The sequence below is a fragment of the Acomys russatus genome, chromosome 9 (genome assembly GCF_903995435.1).
Source record: "Acomys russatus chromosome 9, mAcoRus1.1, whole genome shotgun sequence".
Lineage (NCBI taxonomy): Eukaryota > Metazoa > Chordata > Mammalia > Rodentia > Muridae > Acomys > Acomys russatus.
The window spans coordinates 3578446-3602473 of NC_067145.1; the positions used below are offsets into that span (position 1 = coordinate 3578446).

At 44.9% G+C, this 24028-nt stretch overlaps 1 protein-coding gene across 1 annotated transcript in view; it reads right to left on the reverse strand.

The window, feature by feature from the left end:
- The window catches only part of Egflam (EGF like, fibronectin type III and laminin G domains), a 168204-nt gene extending 156787 nt beyond the window's left edge, over positions 1-11417 (reverse strand). The window contains exon 1 of the mRNA XM_051150935.1: positions 10971-11417. Within this exon, the coding sequence (XP_051006892.1) occupies positions 10971-11067 (97 nt within the window). The 5' untranslated portion in view covers positions 11068-11417. The remainder of the gene's footprint in view (positions 1-10970) is intronic.
- Between the last annotated feature and the right edge of the window lie 12611 nt (positions 11418-24028).

Here is a 24028-nt window from a genome sequence, read left to right on the forward strand (position 1 = left end):
CTTCTTACCTGTGTTACTGCAAGCATTATCTGAACTCCCCTAAGGTAGAGACTCAAGCAATTCATACTGCAACTGTTTATAGGGAAGTATTTAACAGATAAATCTCAGGCATGGAACAGGCTCCTGATTCACAACCATTGGCCATCTTATTTATTTCTCTGCTCACTCCAAGAATTGTGAGCAAAGGATCATGGGACCTATTCCTAAATGTAAGATTAGATCAATAAAATTAGCCATCTGTCCAAGGAAGGCTTTAAATGCAGGTTATATTTAAGTATTATGTTCCCAACTGCCCAGATGTTACGGAAAAGTGGCTGCTGATAAGATTCCTTTCGCACAATGTAAACTGTTAAAAGGCTAATATAAACTTATTGCACTAAGAAAAATAAATAGCATTAACTGAATTAGGATTCAAGGGTGCCTTATCAGCAAAAACGAAATGTTAAAAATTGAAATCACTCAGTATTTGCAGAGTCAGATAAGAAACACATCTCAGGTATCATTTGGGGAGTGAGAAGGGAGAGGCTCAGAAATAAAAGCAGATGAGAGCAGAGCCATGGGACTGGTGGGGAAGGCACCGATCGTTACAGGGATTGCTCTTAGCTGAAGCAGGCAGATTTCCCTTACCCAAATTGATTTGGAATGGAAGAGGTTGGGATATTTTTCAGATTTGGAATATTTGCATATATGTAACAATGCTTGCAGGGGTAGGGGAGGGATGGGCCTCCAAGTCAAAACACAAAGCACATTATTTATGTTTCACAAATGCTTTCTACATATAGCCTAAAGGTAATTAATGAAAAGTTCTAAATAATATTGTGCATCAAACTAAATTTTACATGTCAAGTCATCTGTGGGTTTTCCCCCTTGAGGCACCATGTCGGTACTCAAAAAGTTTTGGTTTTGGGGTTTCGGATTTTGGATCGTGGATGCTCGGCCTGGAATGGCTCATCCTTCCTTACACACACACCACTTCAGCTCTTTCAAAACACTGGTCTGCTTTTCTTCCTTTGGTTTTCAGAGTAAGCTAGCAGTGGGGTCGCCTGGGGGAAGTGAGGGCTTCTTACAGCCAAGGAACCAGAAGAGTCATTACAGAAAGTTCACAGGGCCTGGCCTGTCTTTCTGTGTCACTATTACCAGTGCACAAGACCCGAGCTATCTCCTAGTACCTGACTACATTGGGCCAACTCCCTGCCACACACCAAGCATCAGAATATTCTTTAAGAGACTCCTTCCCTTCCCTTAATCCTGTAAAACTGGACCCAAAATAGTTACCGGGCAAAATTCAAGCATCGTCCCCAAGGGTTATACTGTTTTACACAGGTAATTCATTAAAAGGAAACATGAAACACGTACCTGGCAGCCTCATATCCCAAGCATAAAATCAAGGTTTGTGGCTGAACAATTTTTGATTCATAAATTAATTTGTAAGATATCTCAAATGTTTATGAGTCACTACAAATTAAATCACATGCAATGATACATTAACATGTACAGGAAAGGATAAAAAGAAATGAAGTCACAAATGCTTGTATTTGTTAGTAAGCCTGTAAATATGTTTGTATATTTACTCTTTCAAGCTTTTCCTTCTAACCCAGATTAACAGTTTCTTCGATTTTACCCTTAGGCACCAGTCAGTCTTACCCAATGCCTTGGTACATTCACTGTCTCGTTGGTTCTCTGAAGGAGCCTATAGGGTATGTACTTTCCTTAAAATTGTTATTTATTCATTTATTAATTGCAGATAAGGAAACTAGAGAAAGGTTGCATAGCTTACATAGTTTTCCAAACGTCACCAAATAACTAACAAGAAAGCCCAGAGCTTGGCCCCAAGGTGGCTGAATATTGAAGTGCGTACACACCTGCTCAGCCAGGAGCCCCTTACAAGGTAAATGAAGCAGCTTTGTGAAGGTGAGGAGAGAAGGGAGGGTAGGGATTGGTTCTGTGGAGCATGGTGTGGCTGTCGGTCTTTTTGTGGGGTCCCCTTCCACATGTAGCCATCCCTGAGAGGATAGGTAGAGAAAGGAGGTGTGGATGGTTTGGCTCCGAAAAGGTGTCATAAGTCACTCAGGAGCCTGAAGCTGGAGCATTACCTCTTCAGAGTTAACCTGGGCTGTCTACCAAGCCCGGCTCTAAAGCTAATAAATAACAACAGTAACCAAGGAAGAAAGAAGACAAAAAATCCCCAGCCCAACCTCCAGAAACCTCACTGAGTCTATACACGGTTGCTTAACTAAGTTTCACCTGCATGAATGCTGCTGCTAACTGGCAGAGTTTGATGGGGCAGAGATAAACAGGAACTGTGGGTGTAGCAGAGCAGGCAGAGGAGCCTAAACTCTCCATGTGTAGACGGTGAGTCACCTGCTGTCAACTCTCCTGGAGTTTTGTGTTTCAACCACTAATGCGAGGAGTATACTCTAGAAATTACTAATGCACACCTGAGGACCTTTGTACCTGCCTGCCGAGGGCCACCCGCCACCCCCCTACCCCCACCCCTATACCCCCACCCAAGTCCTACACCAGCCAGCTCTGGAACTGTGCACTCTGCTGGCTGTTTATATAATTTTTTTTTCCACCTGAGACTCCCTTCTTCAATCAGTTCTGCATGGAGACACACTTTGGGTCCTTCTTCAAAAGGGAGGGCCACACCAGTGGACTCAAAATGGTTGGAAAAGACTATGAACCCATGTAACCTCACTGAGTGAGTTATGGGAACTCAAGGTACCCACAGGACAAAGCATGTGGAAGCTGAGCCCCACCATAACCTCAAACATATGGGTCTGGACTTTCATAAATCCAACTTGAAATCATTGGATATTTTTAGGTCAAATTAACAAAGCAGGGGTGGGAGAACAAAAGAAAACTACAGACTACTATTCCCCAGTGAACTCTAAGTTCTGGATATGTATATGCATATGCATATGTATGTATGTATGTATGTATGTATATATGTATATATATGGTTTCTTTCTGGACAAGTCACTCTTCTTCAAAGGAAAGCACAGCCTTGTGTTAAATCATATTTACCCCTGACCTTGATCTCTCTCCTTTGTTTCAATCAGACACAGACATGGAGAAAGAGAGAAAGACAGAGAAAAACAAAGAGAAACACTTCTTCGTAGTTACCAGACACGATAGAGAAGTGCATGGAAAAGGGGAAGAACAGCTCAGTGAAGACCCAGAGGCTTCTCCTGCCATGATTCTTGAAGTTCATGGAGCATTACCAGCTAGGAACAAATAGATATCATACGGTCATGAGAGCACACCACACACACACACACACACACACACACAGAGAGAGAGAGAGAGAGAGAGAGAGAGAGAGAGAGAGAGAGAGAGAGAGAGAGAGAGAGAGAGAGAAGGCCTTTATAGAACCAATACAACTTCACTGTGATAGAAAAGAACTTTCTAGTAAAAGAAAAAGATGAGTTCCCCAAATCACGTAACTTGGAAAAAGTCTATAATATGAGTTCTAAGTAAGAACATGACTTATAGAGAGGGAGTTTGATGCGGGTGGCATTTGAGAAGCAGTATCCCCCTGGAGAGACCCGGATGCTTCAACCTCCACCGGTGAGGAAGGCACCTGCCTGTGAGCTAACTCTTCTTCTGGAACTTTAAAAAATTTCCCTAGATCTTCATTTTAATCTAATCCTATGGGTGGAGAAATACTAAGGAAGTGGAAAGGAAAATATTATGGGCTTGTGCCATATTGAGGATGACTGTGGAGAAAGTCAGCTCCTCCAGGAAAACCTTGAGCCCTGAACCCTGCTTTATTTTTTCCCACTGGCCTTGGGAGCTCAGGCAAAATGGAAAAGTCAAGAGGAAAATCAGGACCCATGTGCTCTCTCATTCCTGTGTACCTGTGGCAGATTTAATAATGCCATGGATTTTGTCTCAATAAAAAAACAACTCCACACCCTAGGATTGGGAACACTGCCGTTTAATCCATAAATCGTAAAGTCCTCAGTACACCTATTGTGACTTATGGCACCCAGCTACAGACATGACACAGCAAAGACACCCCTAAGAGCCACCCCTCATCTGATGCAAGAGGATGTGAGTAGGCCTGAGTGGCACCAGTTTCTGTGGGCAGGTGCACAACAATTCATTAAGCTAACCGCCCCCTCACCACCAACACCACCAAGCACAACAACAGTACTATGTAACAATGCCAACATATCTACAAATCCTTAAGAAAACTTTGATCCAAATATGACACTTTATGGCCTGGCACAGTGACACACACTATAATCCCAGCACTCAGGAGGCAGAGGCAGGCAGATCTTCATGAGTTCTAGGCTAGCCTGATCTACATAGTGAGGTCCAGGACAGTCAGGGCTATCCAGAGAGACCCTATGTAAAACACACACACACACACACACACACACACACACACACACACACACACACACAAATAAATACACAAATACATCACTCCTCATCCAAAAAAGGTAGCTCAAAATAATTTGTAGACCAAAGTGGAAACTTAAAACCTTCTAGATAAGGATGAACATTTTTGCAATCATGGGTTAAGTTGTCCTAAAAAGAATAATCATTAAAAGGGAATAAATCGGATCAAATCAAGTTGAAATGATCTTCTTTTTGAAAGATACCTTTAAGAAAGCAAAAGGAAACCGAGCATGGTGGTGCACGCCTTTCATCCCAGCACTCGGGAGGCAGAGGCAGGCGGATCACTATGAGTTCGAGGCCAGCCTGGTCTACAAAGTGAGTCCAGGACAGCCAGGGCTACACAGAGAAACCTTGTCTTGAAAAAACAAAAAAAAAACAAAACAAAGCAAAACAAAAGCAAGAGCAAAAACAAAAAGAAAGAAAGAAAGAAAGAAAGAGAAAAGTAAGCAAAAGGAAAGGGCTGAATAGATGGCCCAGTCAGCCAAGTGTTTGCCTTGCAATCATGAGGACCTAATTCAATCTCTAGAACCGTGTAAAACTTCTGCTCTTGGTGACATGTACTTGTAATCTCAAGGCTGGGGAGAACGAGACTGGGGGACACAGCAAGTCCGGCCTATTGATTAGACACAGGCCAGCGTGAGACCCTTCATCAAAAGAGGTGGATAGGTTTAGAGGAATGACATTTGGGGTTTCCTCTGACCTCTACATGTGTACCCACTGCTGCACACCTAGGTGTGCACGTGCACAAGCATGCATGTGTGCATAAAAACCACTGGAAAATTGCACCTGGGAAGCTCGTGTTTTCAAAGCATTTGTCTGATAAAGGACTGCACTCAAAATGTACAAAGAACACTAAAAAAAAAATGGTAAGAAAACAAACATCTCTTTTTTTCCAGAAAAAGCCAAAGGATCCAAAGAAACTTAAGAGGCAAATGACACAAGAAAAAGAAAGTTCAATATTATTAGTCAACGCAGCAAACAAACAGAGAGGTGACAAAGAACCAACTGGATGCAGATGGTAAGCTTTCATTTTCAACTTGGCACAACTTAGAATGATCTGGGAAGACAGGATTAGTCAGGGATTACCAACGTCGAATTGGCTCTGGCTCGTGGGAACTGTCTTAACTACCGTGGTTGATGCGGGAAGGCGTGGCCACTGTGGGCAGCACCATTCTCTAGTAAAAGAAATCATGAACATATAAGTAGGGAAATCAGTGAGCACAAGCAAGCGAGTGAGCATGCATGTACTTAATTCTCTTTGCTCTTGATTGGATCTGACACAATTGCCCGTTTCAAATTCCTGTTTCTGCCAGTGACGGACTACAACATGGAATTATGAACTAAACCCATCCTCCACTAATTTTTTTTAAAGGTTTTGTTTTTGTTTCTTCCTCACAGCTACAGAAATAAAACTAGAACATGTACAGGATGCTGTAGGGAGCCAGCACGTGCAGAACTCCCATACACTGCACCTAGGAATACGGAACAGTACAACCACTCTGAAAAACCAGTGTTCTCTTGGAATGTTCAGCCCACTGGAAGTACTGATCCCACTTGGCTTCTTACTAGGATAAATAAAAGCATATTCACACAGAGACACACATGTAACTGCATGTAGCGGCCCCGCTCACCACAGCATAACCACTCAGAGACACATAGGTAACTGCATGTAGCGGCCTCACTCACCACAGCCCTAAGCTGAAAACACCTGAAACGCCGTTCCCTAGTCAAGAGTTAAACTGCGTTCATCTAAGATCTATGAAACAAGGACTATTACTAACCCGTAACAAAGCAGCAAACCACTAATAAGTGCCACTGTACATGGATTGATCTTGTCAGTGTTGCACTGGGTATAAGAAAGCAGACACAAAATATGGCATTCTGGAAGAATCAAAACTATAGGAACAGAAATCAGATCATCAGTTGCCAGGGGCTTTGATGGGGTGGATTCTCCACCAAGGAGCACATGATTATATTCTTGAGTAAAGAAAACACATTCCAAAACCAAGGCCTGCAAGGGACTAGCTTGTGGACAGGCCATGAGGGGAATACAGCCTTTTAGGTGGTACTGCGGGCTGAGGCTGGACAGCTGAGGGTGTCCTTGCTGCATATGTTTATTAGAATTTACCACACTATCCCTGAAAAGGAAGAATTTTCCTGAACGTCTTCGCCTCAATAAAGCTGCCTAGAAATGATCTTCATAGTGAAAGCTCCCTGCCTGCTTGTCCACCCACGGTTGTGTGAATCCCCCCAGAGGAAAACCATGCTCAGAAGCAGAAGAGGCTACAGGCCACTAGTGTTGGGGTCTTCACAGTAACCCTAGTTCTGCTTTTGATGTTACCTTGGACAAATCACTGAGTCCCTCTCAGTCCCATTGCAAAATGAGGAGTTGTCACTTGCTCCCAGTCTACGACAGGGCAGGATGTGAATGAAGCCTTTCTGGCATATTGTGTTTCTGAACCTGGAGACCTGCAGGGGTGGTGTGATCAGCGGTGGTGTGTGCAGGGGTGGTGTGTTCAGGGGTGGTGTGTGCAGGGGTGGTGTGTGCAGGCTGGTGGTGTGTGCAGGGGTGGTGTGTGCAGGGGTGGTGTGTTCAGGGGTGGTGTGTTCAGGGGTGGTGTGTTCAGGGGTGGTGTGTGCAGGGGTGGTGTGTGCAGGGGTGGTGTGTGCAGGGCTGGTGTGTGCAGGGGTGGTGTGTTCAGGGTGGTGTGTCGGGTGGTGTGCAGGGGTGGTGTGTGCAGGGGTGGTGTGTGCAGGGGTGGTGTGTGCAGGGGTGGTGTGTGCAGGGGTGGTGTGTGCAGGGGTGGTGTGTGCAGGGGTGGTGTGTGCAGGGGTGGTGTGTGCAGGGGTGGTGTGTGCAGGGGTGGTGTGTGCAGGGGTGGTGTGTGCAGGGGTGGTGTGTGCAGGGGTGGTGTGATCAGGGGTAGTGTGTGCAGGTGTGGTATGTTCAGGGGTGTTGTGTGCAGGGATGTTGTGTGCAGGGATGGTGTGATCAGGGGTGGTGTGTGCAGGAGTGGTGTGATCAGGGGTGTTGTGTGCAGGGATGGTGTGTGCAGGTGTGGTGTGTTCAAGGGTGTTGTGTGCAGGGGTGTTGTGTGCAGATGATGCGTGCAGGGGTGGTGTGTTCAGGGGTGGTTGTTCAGGTGGTGTATACACAGGGCCCTTCACCTTCTCACGCTTCTACCTCCAAGGGACTCCAGTGTCTTTCTGTCCCCCCAAACATTAGCCCCCATCTGTGTAACAGAAGGAAGCAAGCAGTTCCTTGCTGATCTGTATGGCTACCTGCACTATCAGGGGACAGTGGCTTCCTGTACCCTCATCCCTAGTGTAGGTACTGTTTGGCTTGGAGGCCCAGTCATGTTCCCTAGGTGACACAGGTCTCCCTCACAAAACAGCAAGGCAAGGCCCTCTACCTAGGTTACAGCGACTCTGTCCCTGGGGAACTCAACCTTGAAAACGCCCAAGGCTATATAGCTCTGCAAACAGGACAGTAGAGGCCTGGGATTCTGTGCCAAATACCAGAGCCTACATTTCCATTCCACGCTTAGCCTCTGTGTGGCCTCAGGTAAGATATTGAACTCCTCCAAACCACAGCCTCTCCTCAAAAAACCTCCCCCCACCCCCAAACTCCCACCCTTCCATCCCCACCCCCACCCCCAGCAGTAAAACAAAGAAACTAGCAGCATGGGGCTCACAAAGCTGCAGGCTTGATTAAAGAAATCCGTATGTGTCAAGTTCTCAGAATAGTGTAACACGCACTTAATTAATGTCAGTTATTATTATTTAATTTGACTTAATTTGACACTGTAGTGGCAACTCTTGTGAGTCTTGGCATATGTGGAGCTTGCTTTCCTAATGCTCTGTGCCAGAAGGTGCTACACCTTAGGGCGAGGGGGCAAAGGGTTCTTTCCTACCTGTCTCTTTCTAAAAGAAGAGAAGGGACCTTCAGGTTAATTGGAATCCAAGACTTCAAAACTAAACTCTAAATATCCAAAGTCGATTGAGTCGAGTACAGAGGAATAAATAGATAAGCAAACCAGACTGCTTTGGAATGCCTGTGTGGTAGCCACGCCACCTTCAAAGTACTGCACACAAGCCAATTTCTATGGTGGAAAACAAGGTACAAAGTCACTCCCCTATGGGTCCGAGCAGGATTCTCTGGTGTCTGGGGAAGATTATAAATGAGCCCCTCTGCTGTTCACATCAGAGCCAACCGGGGCGCATTCAGTTTTTAATCTGGACCAATTTTACGGATCAAAAACTAGTCTTTCCGTAGGATGTAAATGAGGCCACAAGGAAACTTCCCCCTGAAGTTTATGAAGTAGCTCTCATTTTTCACCCAAGCAGCTTTCCAACCTGAAAACCATTGTCTGGATAAAATTATGAACTAATTTTTTAATAGGCCTTTTTTAGGCTGGAGTTAGTCTAAATATTCATCCCACCTTGATGAGGCCAAGAACATTTAAAAGGAAGTTTTCAAAATCACCCCCAACACACACACACACACACACACACACACACACACACTCCTTTGGTTTAAGTAAAACCAAAGAAGCCAACATGATACACTGGTGACGTGAATATTTGAAAAAGATACTGAGTGAGCCAGACAGAAATGTTTTTAGGAGAGGAATGACCCCTCCCCCCCAAAAAAAAATAAAATAAAGGAACAGGGGAAAACATGTGTGCAGTTTTATACAGCAGGTTCTTGTGAAATAATTTTGCAGCCTGCTTAAACGGATTGGAGTCTCTCCTTAAAGAACTCTGTGTATGGCACTCAGGATCAGAGGCATGGATGGATGTATGCACATGCTAGTCAAACATGGCTAGATCGTTTTCATGTGCACAAACCTGCAGAGCTCAAGTGGTCCCAATGTGGTATTCTTAAGGAAGAAAGTTCAAGGGATCCTCATGTTGAGATGCTGGAAGATGTATGGAGATGCAAGAAGGCAAGTTGCTATGAGACAACCTTGGGTGGCTGGTGCTGCCTCCCAAGTGAACTGGATGGTGTGCAGACAGATTTGTTCCAAATCCAAGTGCAGTACAGAAGCAGAGAGCAGTCCTAAAAGCTAAGTCAGGTAAGGGGGGTGGGGATACAGGTGACCGCAGCTAAAGCTTGAAGACTGAGATACCTCCTAGGATAAAAGGCAACCAGCCTACTACTCCAGATAGATACTTGTGCAGTAAGAAATATTTTTTTAATTAATTTATTCTTGTTACATCTCAATGGTTATCCCATCCCTTGTATCCTCCCATTCTTCCCTCCCTCCCATTTTCCCCTTATTCCCCTCCCCTATGACTGTTCCTGAGGGGGACTTCCTCCCCCTGTATATGCTCATAGGGTATCAAGTCTCTTCTTGGTAACCTGCTGTCCTTCCTCTGAGTGCCACCAGGTCTCCCCCTCCAGGGGACATGGTCAAATATGAGGCACCAGAGTACGTGAAAAAGTCATATTCCACTGCTGCCCACTCTCTCCATATCTCTTCAATACAGTAAGAAATATTTAAGCAGCCAAATGGAAACCTGCCAAGATTATTTTCTTTGCACTCTGATAATTTTTTTTTCCTGGTTTGCCACTTTCTTGTAGAAACATTTGTGAGGGCAGACTCCACTTTCTGTGAGGTTTTACAAGCTGGATTCAAATAGTTAGATTGTTTTCCATTGTTCAGAGGCCGTAATTAATCCCATAAGACAACCCCCACTTGCAAAGTAAGCTAAGAAAAAGCAATGTTTCTCCCCCCCCCCCCCAACACACACAATTCTAAATATGGTCCTAGCTAACAAAGAATAAAAATCGTTATTCAGAAACAATGTTAGGAACTTTATTGTTTAAAATATTCTACTTTCCTTTATGGCACAGCAAATCAATGTAGATAAAGACATACTTTTACCTAGAGAGAATGTGAGTTTTTGTGGCTTTATGGTCTCTTCGATCCTTTGTACTAGCTAGCCTACAGTGCATACATACATCTTTGTTTGAACAGCAGAGCAAAGAGAGGAGTTCTAAAAAGATCAGGTTAACAACCCACTGTGGGCTCCTTTCAGCACAAATGCCCCCCGGGCTGCAAAAGAACTCCAACAACAGAGAAAGTGCAGGTCCCTACCCAGTGCTTGGACAGGACCAGAGCCAGGAAGGGGGGCTCAAGCCAAACGTTCAGACACTCAACAGGAAATGGCTGGGCTCTAGGCAATATGAATCTAATAAGATGTTCAAAGAAACAGGAGGAGCTGCTGAAGTCCTCTGCTCTCCCTCAGCCCTCCGTAACCAAGAAAGAGCGATGGCTGCCCCCAACTTTTAGCAGTCTGTGATCCCATACAGATCCCGCCACCTCTGCTAGCTCTGGAAAACGGAGCTTTTTAACAAACAATTTCCTTGGTACTGGCTGGGCTGGGGGAGGGAGAGGCTCCTGTCTAGGCTAGCTCTGCGCGTAGCCTGGGCGGGCTGAGCCCACGCTGGTCCGCGGAGAGAGCAGTGTGAAGCTGCTTGCTCTGCGACCCCACCGAAGACCGGGACTGGGGTGTTCCCGGCACCATGGCTCAGGGCGCACTGAGCGCTTTACCTGATTTTCGCAGAGCGGTTCGGAGTGACAGGGCGCCGGGTGGGACGCAGCAGGCCAGGAGCAAGAAACGGAGCAAGAAGGTTGGGATTAAATCCATCTCAGCGACGGTGTCTGCAAAGTTTCACCAAGTCCCGGGCGCGCAGGGGAAGGGCGTCTCCTGGGGGACGTGGGGGACGCCAGTGACGCGAGGATGAGAAGGTGGAGGACCCAGGGAGCTGAATCAGGAACCACTCGGGAGTCCGAGGAGACAAGGCAGCATTTGGGAGGCTGGCGTGCTGGTGTGGAGCGGGCTCGCGGCGGCAGAGCTTTTCGAGGTTGGGGAGTGGACGCTGGAGGCTGAGGGGAGGGACGCACTGACCGCCTGAGGGAGGGCGGCTCGACCCACAGGAGGTGGAATTACAATCTAGTGGAAGAGCAAGGGCCGGGGTCTGAATCGACTCACTCCTCGCCCACCTCCTGAGCACACCGCCCCCAGCTCAGCCCTTCCCCGCGGGTGACCTAGATCGGGGGCTTGGGTGGGACCGATTTCCACACTCCGCGGGAGTTCGTAGAGTCAGATTACGGGACCATGGGTCCTCGGCTGGATCCTGGCTCTGAACTTTTGGGGTGCCTAGGTTCCACTGGCTGGACCCTTCTTTCCTCACGCTCTCTGTAGGTCGCTTGCACCCAGTTTAAACCACTTTCCCTAACACACCTCAAAGATTACTCCGCTCAGTTCAGAACTCTAGAGGAAGCGCAAGGGAGGGGCTGTAATTTGCGAGCGGGAATGAGGTGGGCGGGGCTGTCCAGGTCTGGGGTGCTAAGAAGATAAACGGGATTTAAGGCCCACATGGACAGCTGAGGTTAGGCCACTCAGATGCAAAGGCCAAATGGAGATTAGGGAGAGCAGGTCCCCTCCTGGTGGCGGATGGCAACTTTAGACGCTCCAGAAACGGAGACCGAGCTCCAGGTAACTCTGGCAACCCCAACCCCTTTGTAACAGAGAAGGTCCTCTGTAAAGGAGGCGCTGGCAAGGCTAAGATTGGGAAATAGAAACAATGCCAATGCGGGGGCCAGTACTTTTAGCTCTCCAGCTGAGGACAACCCCCCCCCCCCCGCCTCCCCTCCTAAGGGACGTGCACAGCTGGCTGGAGTTGCTGGTACTGACCCAAAAAAGGGTGCAAGCTCCAGGGCAAACTGACGCTCTGACCTCCAAGCCCTAATGAAAACAGACAACAATAAATAAACTAAAGAGGAGTGCACTAAAAAGAAAACACCCTCGCCAGATCTCTGGGAAAGATCAGAGGCCCTAGGAAGCTGCCAGCAGAGGAAGACTGTGGTCACTGGCTGAGGTCTGTGGGTGATGGCCACGCCCCACATGGCAAAGCAGCTTGGGGGGGGGCGGTTCTTGCTAACCTTTGGTTAGGAGTGAAGCCCCACCCCGTGGTTTCTACTCATGATCCTGTAATGAACCTAATCCTGTTAGCAAGGTAAGAATATATTTCCTTACACGTTGGCATTTTCAGGTGTTCAAGTGCCCCATAAATAAATTCAAAGTCTGCTTCATTTTGAGTGCGGGAAAACCAAGGCTGATCTACATGCAGGGAAACCAGGCAAGGTGACTCTACAGAGATAATCTCTGTCACACTACAGTAGACCCTTAGGATCATTGAAGCCACTAGAGGTCATCTTCCGGGCCTCCATGCCACATTGGAATCTGCTTTCAGCTGCCTAGGGACGGCATACCACCCCCATTTGAATCCTTCTGTATCAGACAACTTCTTGACTTTTGACATCGGAGTTCTTGGTGCATCTCGGGCCGAGCCAGTGCCCTAATGCAGATGCGTCCCTTGCTGGTCTGCTCTTTATTGCTTAAAAATACTCTCTGGTGCATAGCGTTGAATAAATAATAATCATGAGTATTAAAACTAACATCTGTATGATCTTCTGTCTTCTGGGCACAGGGCCCTCTCTGAAGTGCTTTTAATCCCCATAGCAACCATACCAAGAAGGTGTGATTTTAGCATCATCCCCATTTCACAGCCAAAAAGACTGAGGCAGGGAAAGGCTGCGTATCTCGCCCAAATTCATACACCGCCCCTCCTCAAACTGTGAGTTAGGGGCCAGCCTGGTCTACAAAGTGAGTCCAGGACAGCCAAGGGTACACAGAAAAACCTTGTCTCAGAAAACAAAACAAAACAACAACAACAACAACATAACCATACAGAACTGCTACCAAATCCAGACAGACCTGCTTCCAGAGTAGAAAGTCAGGCTCTTAAGGACATTAGGTGAGAAGTAGATTCAACAAGAGACTTGGGAGTTTCACCCTGGGATCTGCTTGGAGCATGTTCCCCCCAATGAATGGATGGTGGACAAAAAAATGGATGGTGAACATAACTAAATTTGGGTGGTTGTTGTTTGCAACTTACTTTGTTTTGCTTTTCCAGGTAGAGGCCAGGTTCACCTGGAGCTCACTGCATAGACCAAGATGGTGTTGAAATCTTCCTTCTTTAGCCTTCTCGAGGGCTGGAATAACGGCAGCTTGTGCCACCTGGATGAGTTCTACCTTCTAATTTTATATTAGCTAATGAAACAGCAGCATGAAATTCCAGTCTCTCCTCCCTGCCCCCCCACCACCACAACCCAGCACTGTGTCTTTCTTAAAACACTGTTATATAAATATGCCTATTGCTAATTTTGCAAGCATGGGCTTTAGCATACTGGCTCTCTGCTAGATAAGGGCTGATATCTTTGTCTTTCTAGCCATGTCATCTCTACCTGTTCTAGATGGGCGTAGGCATTTGCGTCCCTCCCCGCTTCTTTCTTTCTGAGGGCCCCTCCATATACTGGGTCCTGGGCCACAGACACAAAACTTCCCTCGTAGGAATTTTACTGTTACAAATGGAAGACCAGCTCTGGAAGCTTCCTCTCCTTCACAACTAAAATCACTTCCCAAGGTTCCCTCTCCTAGGAGTTTGACAACTGCTTATAAATCTAGCTAAAGACAAATGAAGACACTTGACTTTCTCCCTTTTCCTGCCTTCAAGGGAGGGGAAGGAGGGGAGGTGGAGGGGCAACTAACACTGGCAAAAAATTACTTTGAATGTTTTTTTTTTAAAGCAAAACAATGTGTCTAGATTCTCTGGTGCTTTAAACTCAATTAATGATAGCACCCGCAGGCAAGTGGCCTTGCCTACTTTGCTCAATATCACTGGAAGAAGATTTTTGACTTCTGCCCATGAATGGATGTGAAGAAAATAAAGGGAAACCTATCAATTGTGGAATGTTTGGTAATACTTTAAACGAAGGTGACAGAGGCGCAAAAGGGAAAATACGTTTTGGTTTTATTGACTTAAATGAAGTGAAATTTGCAATGTTTATTAAGTAAGTTAGGCAGTAACAAGGTTTCCTGTTTTACCTCCAGGTGTTCTGGGTGGCTTTCTACAGACACTCCACAAACATCATCATCATCATCATGAACAAGTTACATATGTTTGTGCTTATCTCAAACTTCTGCATAGTGATCAATCCGCAGACCCTTCCAAGTCAGCAGATCAGCTGCCTCCTCACCAGCATCTGAGCAATGCTCGTCTGTGTTTTCCATGGTACCATGGTAAGCTGCGGCAAATGACCCTGAATGTAGAACCATATGCTCTGCTATAATAGACTTCAGGGTTTGTTTCTAGACGAGTCCGTGCTCAGTGGAAGGTAAATGCTTTCAATTTTGATAATTTGGACAAAAAAAAAATTGGATTTTGGTAAATAATATATATACATAACTGTGTTTTACAAACTCACGCTAACATAATGTCTTTTCAAGCTGAACTTACATATTGTATGCTTGGCATACACATGGCACATGTTTTGTTAACACATAACATATATAAGTATGCAAAGGAGAAGTATTCAGCCTGAAGAATTATATATAGGAAGATGGGCACATTTTAATACCAACCAGATCAAGAAATAGATCCTTCCAGTACCATCAAGCCCTGCTCACACCTCTATGGTCTATATTACAGAGTGAGAATTCAGACGTCCCATTCACAGATAAAACTAGATCATCAGACAATGGCATCACTGCATCTCCAACATCCATAGAGCATGGGCCACGTTATGTGGCAGGCTCTCTGATAAGGATGTAAACAATACATCACAAAGACCACAATACAACAAAAGTACAATTCAAATGGACTCAGGAGAGCTAGGGAGGAGTAAACAGTTACACAGCCAATTGCTCCTTAAAACAGAATGCTGGAGGCATAACCGGGTACAAGCCACTGTATGGGATGGCACATGCTACTACAAAATGCAAAGCCATCTTTATGGTCTGAGTTGTGTCTCGCCAAAATAGATGTCGGTATCCCCAAATCCCCACGTGACTGCTCATGGAGAAGAGGATTTTGTAAGGCAGTTAAGGTTAAGGAGGTCACAGGGCAAGGTGCCTAATCCAATAAGAATGTGGCATTATAAAAAGACATGTCTGCAATCACAGGACTTAGGAGTCAGAAGCATGCTCAAGGTAGCCAAGTCTACACAGCTGTAGGCCAGCTATAACTACATGATACAAAGAAGAGGCCCCTCTTCTTCCTCTTCCTTCCCCATCTCTCCTTGCATGTTAGAACATATTAAGAAAGTGGACTGTTTGCCCGAGCCCCATTCTCTGCAGTGCCCTATGCCTCACAGGGACCCAGGAACACTCCCCCAAGCCCGCACCAACCAATACACACAAAGAATGTGGCCATCTGCAAAACAGAGTTCTCCCCAGAATGCAACCATGCTGGCCCCAGTACACTAGTATGGCTTAAGCCACTCAGCATATGGCACTTTGTTACAACAGCATGGGAAAACTAATACATCATCAGTCTCATTAAAGTCTAAACCATGATTATGTCTATAATAGGATTTTCATGGAACAATATTGGACTTATTCCTAGTGAGTTTTCATTAATGGCTAGTATATTTTATAACCTGTTTAAGCACCGTTACCCAAGGTCATGAACACATCATTCCATGGTTTTTTTCTGAGTGTTTTAAACTTACCTTCTACATTCAGACCTGCCTAGATTGAGCAGGAAGCAAGGCTATGCTTGAGGCTTTTTCGGCTGGATGCTCCCTTCTGACTGAAGTGTGCAGAGGTCCACCTCCACAGGGTAAAGTTTCAATCTTGTGCTCACGCTCAAGGCTAAAACGCAGACTGTCCTTCTCAGAGGGGACCAGCTAAGAAGACGGGCATCCTGGGTGATGCTTTGGAGGATACAGGACCAACCATCCTCAGACACCTTACTGATCAGACTCTGGGTGTTCTGGAATCTTCCACTGTTTGAAATACACCTCCAGTTAAATGAATGTCTTGTTTAAAGGACACAAAATAAAGAGAGGTACATAAGCACAAATTAAGAACTTTTCTCCATGTATTTCTTTTTTTTAAATGGGCACATTTTTTCTTGCAAAGGAAGCAAAGTGGCATTAGAACAGTACTGTTAGCATAATAGTAAGGACTAATTTAGCAGGAAATTAGTTGACTCTTAGGGCAGTAACTCCAGAATTTACAACAGGTAGGATATTCGTGTTCACAGTGAGGGGGAAAGGGAAATGCATGCTGGTAAAGTTCAGAATGCAAGATTTGGATAGCAAACCCTGGGAACAATACATATACCCATTCTAGACTGAGACTAAGCGCTCACATCATGATAAACAAGGGAACCCATGAAGCCATGTTAATGGATGTGCGATGATGAGATTAGTGTTATTTTGTTAATGCTCAATATTAATCAGTGGTATTCATTTGGGTCTAAGAGAAAGTATGAATGACTTTTAAAAGGCTAGAGGACAACTCAGGTAAAGGACTTTTAGGATAGGAAGAACAACGCTGATTGAAACACGGAGAGAAAGGTTCAGACTTGAACATCTCAGGAGAAGGAGGAATTGAAGCACACAAGATGAGCACTCCCAAGAGGGAGGTAGGCAGGAAGAACAGACCTCACAAACTATGTCATTCTGTCCAGAGCTGCCAAGTTAGACATGCAAGAGAGAGAGACAAGCTGCCATCTTCCTGACAGCCCAGGGATTCTGCAATACGGACGGTTGTAGATCTTGGGGATGCTTCAAGGACATCTGGCTCCCCATAGCTGCTCGCCACACACAGCATAGCAAAACAAGGGGTCCCAAAGTTGTCACATGCAACTGTGTCCGTTCTGCAGAACACGGGGCTCATTTGTGAGAGACACAGCAGCTTGGAAGTCTCTGCGGACTTGAGGTCAGGAGATCTGTACTCTTCTCCCAGCCCTGTCACTAATTGTCAGGAAGAGGTTAGTGATTCCACTGACCTCTCATGGCCTTAGTTTTCTCTTCTATAAAGTGAAGACATCAGAAAAATGATGTCGTGGTTCGACCTAGACATTGCAGTCTCAGCTTCCACAAAAGAGCCACTGCCAACCCCCCCCCCCCACCCAGATCAAACAGATGTCACTTGTTAAAAGCAAAGGAAGTCCTGCATGAGGTTTACTTCTAGAAAAGCCCTGAGGTTTGGAAAGCCATTCACTTGCCAAAAGCAAAATAAAATAAAAGCAAAATTAAATTTAGCATCACACACACACACACACACACACACACACACACACACACACACACACACACACACACACACAAGCACAGCACATACCTGATCACAGGACCAAAGCCCTCCTCCTCTGTCTCTGCAAAAGATCCAGGAAGCCAGATTTTCAGGCAGCCCATATCCAGTCTTCCCACACAGAGGAAATGGGAGGCTGGGAGTGGCGAGAAGGGTGCTGAGAAGGGCAAACCTCCAGTGTGGGAGGTGAGCCTAGGAAGCAAGAGAATCCAGACTTCATTTTTGAGTTACTCAGCAGCAGTGCTAATAAATATGGATTCCCTGATGCCGGGAGAAAACCTGGGAAAATAATTAAGAGTATGTTTTGCAATCTGAGATTGATTTTATTTTTGTTTGTGCATTGCCTAAAAAAAAAAAAAAAAAAAAAAAAAAAAAGGACAATAAGGACCGGAAGTAGACAGAAAGGACTGGAAAGCACAGGCAGCCATCCATACCCACTGCTCAGTGCCCTTGACGTTCCCTTATCCATCTTACCTCAACCCTCCAGAACTGTGGCCCCTTTTGAAAATCTACAGACTTCTTTGTTGTCATCATCGTCCAAACAATACATTATGACACCTACTAACATACAAGTTACATTGTATTAGGTCTTTATAAGTAATCTAGGCATGGCTTAAAGTACATTGGAGGATGTGCATGGTTTATGGGTAGGTACTGTGGCATTTTACACAGGGGATCTGAGTAACTGTGTGATAGCCTGGAACCCACCCGATGTGGACGCTGAGGGATAACGGATAATTACTTAGCCTAAGAAGTGTTACCAAGTAGAAGGCATCAAGGAGGGAGAAAACTGCCAGATTCGAGGAGATGTACTTTGGAGAAAACGGTGTGGGAGCAGAAAAGCTCAAGAGAAAGATGTTGCGTGGCATGTCCGGATGGTAGCCTTGTTAGAGAGAGCAATCATGGGATCATTTTCAAACAAATTTATCCAAAGAAGCAGCAGAGGCCTCTGAGGTTCATGAAATGACAATATGAAGAAAGATCAACGGTCAAGGAGGAGAGAGTTAGTTTTCTTGTCCTGGACAACAGGGCATCATTTATATTTTCAAAGATGTGCTCACGGGACAGGTGGATGTACCCCAAGGACCACACAGTAGACACGCACTGAACCTTTACTATATTCCATGCCCTCAGTGTCACATTTCTCATAGACAAGCTAAGTCCACCCCAGACTTGAAAGCCCAGAAGCACTGAGAGAGCAAACAAGATCCGGGGCCCAGCCAAAGAACCAAATCACACATTTCCAGCATGGACCTGGGACAATGAAAAACCTTCCAAAAGACTAACGAGATAATCGGAAAGGGCTCTCCTGGGTAGGATAATGACTGATCCATTCAAATGGGCGTGTGTGTACACAGAGAATACACCCACAACTGGCAGGAGACACAAGTAGTTCTAGCTGCTGCTGAGAACTCTAGGCCCACTCATATTTTCCCAGAGCTTTAGTACCTCTTAATTTATCCAGCATGCCTGGTTTTCATGTTCTCTGTCCTTCTGTGTTGTTTGTTACTTATTAGAGGTCCCTGGGTGAGTCACATTGCTTCTCTGACATAGCTTTCTGTGCTAAACTGGTGGGACACAATATCCTTCTAACTTGCACATTCTTGAATCCCTGTTAGGGCAGGGCTGTCCCGGGCTCATCCTCCTCCCTGGTGTCTAGACTGCAACAATGTATCCCTGGAGATCCTAATAAGGCTCTAGGGTCTGAGCTTCAGGAGTAGGTCAAAGTGTTTGCTGAGTGCAAGATGATGCAAAGCCATCAGCCAGGGCATTTAGAACATGGAGTGTTTACTTGGTGAGTAAGGGGAGTAGCCTTGATAACTTTCCGGCTCCCAGCTCTTCTGTAATGGTGAACTTGATCAGACACTTACACAAAAGCATACAGTTCAAGCGACTGTCCTTCACTGAGGTGAAAAGCAGACGGTGACAATAGAAGAGCTGTAATTAACAGGATTTTAAAAAGTTTGTATCAACTGGGTGTGGTGGCACACGACTGTAATCCCAGCACTTGGGAGGCAGGGACAGGTAGATTGTTGTGAGTTCAAGGCCAGCCTGGTCTATAGAGTGAGTCCAGGATAGCCAAGTCTATACAGGGAAACCCTGTCTCAAAAATCAAATAAGTAAATAGAAATATGAGGTATGTTTGCATCATGTGTGTATGTGTACTGTTGTTCCCTGTGGACATGCACATGTAGGTGTCCTTGTGTATTCATCAGTTTTCTCTAACCACAGGGAACATGTATAGAAGAAACTCAGGACAAAGAAGAGACACTGAAAACAGGAAAACAGATTAGAATTTGAAAAGAGAACAGACATGGATGATGTGCGATATTGCCACATATGTCCTGTACAGTTATTTCACATTTAAGTGCTTAGTTTCAAGTTTTCATGTTGTCACATTTTCATGACAAAGTAAGTAGATAATTGAAATATCCATCACAAGCTGATGAATCTTCACAGGTGTACCCTCCTTTTTAAAAATCTGAATAAAGGTATTTGAGTTACACAGAAGAAAAAGACTGTGTCTGCTGCCAAGTGTTCATGGCAGGGAATGAGTAACAATTATCACTGAGTTCTCTTAGAAGTATCCTTTTTTAAGAAATTTGAATTTATGCAAAAGATTCACTTGGGAAATGACTCAGATTCTTTTCATGCTTAAAAAAATCCATGGTAATTTCCCAAATATTATAGTTTGAAAATAGAAACGTGTCATGAATTTTCTAGCTAATCATCCCAGTCTGAATATGTTAAAATATAAACACAAATATTAAACTGAAATTAAAAAATGTCGACTGTGTATACCAAAACTACTATCAAAATAAAGTTCAAATATTATATTAATGGAAAAAATAACCATGCTTACCAAAAACCTGCTTTTTAAAATGCCCTCCATCTTCCACTCATATTTTCCTAAGAAACAAAACTGCATGGTCATAATGGAAAACAGTGATGCTGTCTTAGCACTCCATGTCATGGCAGCAGCCGCCACAGTAGACACGCTGTGAAACAATCTTAATTCCTTCAGCAGATGGACAGATAAGGAAAGTGTGTGTGTGTGTGTGTGTGTGTGTGTGTGTGTGTGTGTGTGTGTGTGGTGTGATAATGTGAACGGTTTTTCAGCCTGAGAAAAAGAAAGCTTGTAATCTACAACCACACGGATAAACTTTGGAGACATCATGCTAAGTAAAACAAGCCAGTCATGGGATGCATACTATATGACTCCAATTATGTGTGGTTCCTTAAAAAACAATCAAGCACAGAGAACCAGAGAATGCCATGGTGGTAGTCATTATGGCCTGGAGGAGTCGCACACAGTTACTGGTGGTAGCAAGGTTTTAGCCATGAACATGAATATGCTCTAGAGCAGTGGGTTGTGACCCTTTCTGGAGATGCATATCAGATATTCACATTACAATTCATAACAGTAACAAAATTACAGTTATGAAATTATGAAGTAGCAACAAAATAATTTTATGGTTGGGGGTCAGGACAACATGGGGATTGTATAAAAGGGTTGCAGCATTAGGAACGGTGAGAACCACTGTTCTAGAGAGCTTCTGTGCATCCTTGTGCCTGCAGTAACAATACTGCACTATGCACTTGAAACAGATAGTTTACAGGAATGGCCTAGAGCCCTTGGAGCCCCCAGCTGCGTAGGACACCTCTCTCCAAACAAAAAAAACTAATCACCCAGCCATGACAGCACCTAATATCTCCCTAGAAACCTTACAGTAACTCCCCTTTGTGGTCAAACACTTCCTGGGGTACATCTAAGAACTGGAGGCAATGAGCTGGCCCAGCTGGGCTGGCTTTAGGGGTATGCACAGTAATACAAACTATGTCCTCATGATGAGCACATAGGTACACGGTGACCTAGGTGCCACCATGTGCCTATGCATGATTCATTATGCTTACTGTTGATCCTAGATGCATCCTGGGAAAGGACATGCATAGGAAACAAGGCCATGCAAAACTTAGGCTGCCAATCAAAACAGGAAGCCACCTACATCCTACTCCCATAAACTGACTCCTTCTTCGTCAGGACTGAGGCGCTTAAGCAATTTTGCTTGGAGCCTACAGCTTCTTACAGGGTGTTTATTCTGCACTTTTGCAGCCTTTGGATAAAATCCCTTGCTGTGTTGTTGTTGTGTGTGTCTTCAATTCTTTCTGCAACATGCCAACCACCTGGAAACTCTTGGGTCAAATAGTGACCGCCAAACATTTGTACCTCACCAGAAACTTAAAAAATAAAATTCCCTCTTCCTCTAATACTTGTTTGATGTAAAAAGTGAGGTTCAACAGATGGTTATCTGTAAAGATCACCTGCTGGGACATTTAAAGACCCGAAAACCAAGTTTTTATATCTCCAAGGCATCTATGAGTCTATCTTATGTGTCAAGTTCATTATTAACAGAACTTGGTATGTTTATTCAGGCTTAAAAGTTCGGCTATCAGGAGCTGAGGGAAGAAAATGTGATGAGATTTTATCCTTAAGTATCTAAATTAAATTGACTTACTTTGCAAAAATAATTTGGTTTGAGAAATGAATACATATAAAGGAGAAAGTGTGATCTGAACAGTTTCTACAATGTAATATGTGACTAATATTCATTGGAACCTAAGTTACTTGTGCCTCCAAATTCATTTATAGTCAAGGGATTGTTTTGTGTTATATATTTTTTATTAATAGCACATTAATAAAATTATGGGGAGTGATTTTATTTTCATTTTAAAATAACATTCTCTCCAATGCTTTCCTCACAACTTTTGACAGAAAATGTGTTTAGTCAGCTTGGAGGTACTGTTAACATAACTTATCTTCCACAAAGAACAATCCAGTGCAGTAATGTCTAAATAAAATTAGCTTAAAAGCTATGAATTTGTTAAACTGCTGTGTCTCAGACCATAGGCTTATTACTCCGGTGTCTAGAGTAGTAACTAATGGCAGAATACAGTGGGCAGCTTTTCTAGCTATAAAATTGTGATGCAAGCATGTAGCAGGCCAAACATTGGAAGGGGGCCCAAGCTGCCCCAGAAGCCACCATCCTAGCAGCTAAGGCTTTTTCCTTTCCTCATCGCACTCCCCTCATACCACTGGCTGCAGGAGGAAGCAGAGGAAGGAAAGACTGCCACAGTGGACCAGCCAAAGAAGAGCTGCACATTCTGACCCCGGCCCCGCCCCTTACCCAAAGCAGTTTACCGGATGAAGGTCAGGTCTGCACCTTCGCCCTTCAGAGCCACCTCCCAGCTGTGCACTTTCATCGCCCCCACCCCAGACTCTTGGCCTTTCCAGGTCAGAATGCTCCTGTGTGAGCTGCCGTGCCTCCTGCTGCACTGATATTACAGAGTGTGTGATAAATTATTTATGCTGATTATTAAAAAAAAAACACTATTTTCAAGCAAAGTGTAAATGAGAGATAACAGTTTTGCCTTTCTGAGGGCATATTTACATGTTCACAGGAAATCAGAGCAAGGAAAGAAGGAGACAGAGTAAGATGCAAATAGATGGCTCTAAATGGGATGTTTAAAGTCACAGGAGTCTTTGATGGGACTTCTATGGCAGAGGTTCCAATCTAACCATCTAGGGTCAAGGTCTCAGCATCAGGGCTTGTTTGTTTAACATCACCACATGTGATTTCATTGTGCAATCACAGTTGGGAGCCTCTATTCTGGCATAAGAGAACGTGGTCCATTGTGGCAGTCTTCCCTTCCTCTGCTTCCTCCTGCAGCCAGTGGTGTGGGGGGAGTGCAATGAGGAAAGGAAAGCCTTAGCTGGGCCCACAAGCTATGACCAGTAGGATTGTTGCATCTGACAGGAAGCTACCGTGCAGCAGCACTTCTCGGCTTTCCTGTGAACTTGCATCTCTTGGGATCTTGTTAAAACTGAAGAAGTTCTGGGTGGCTCCTGAGAACCTGCATTTCTCACAGGACTTACCAATTCTGCTTATCTGAAGGCCACATTTTCATATCAAAGGTAGAGATGACATCAAGGACCTTGTCAAGCCCTGAGATTCTGCTCTGTGAATTGAGAGCATCACAGCTGAGAAAATATTTTCCCAGAGACGGAGTATGGGTGTTTGAACTAACAGGGTGGGTTCCTAAGTCCACACCGCATAAAGACGAATGAACATGACATAGAACAGAACTCCGTCATCAAACCGTTGGAGGAGTCTGGTAGATAATAAGCCAATGGAAAGACAAACGTTCTGAAAAGTCCAGTGTAGCTTTACACACCTGAAACTTCAGCACCTGGGAGGCGGAGACAGAAGGAACACAGCAAGTCCAAAGCCAGCCTGGTCCACACAGTCAGCTTCAGAACAGCCAAACTATATAATGAGACTCTGTTGAAAAAAGAGGGACAGAGAAGAGGGGGAAAGAAAAGGGGAGGGAAAGGAGAAGAGAAATGGAGAGATAGAAGATTAAGGTGGGCAAGAGGGCCAGG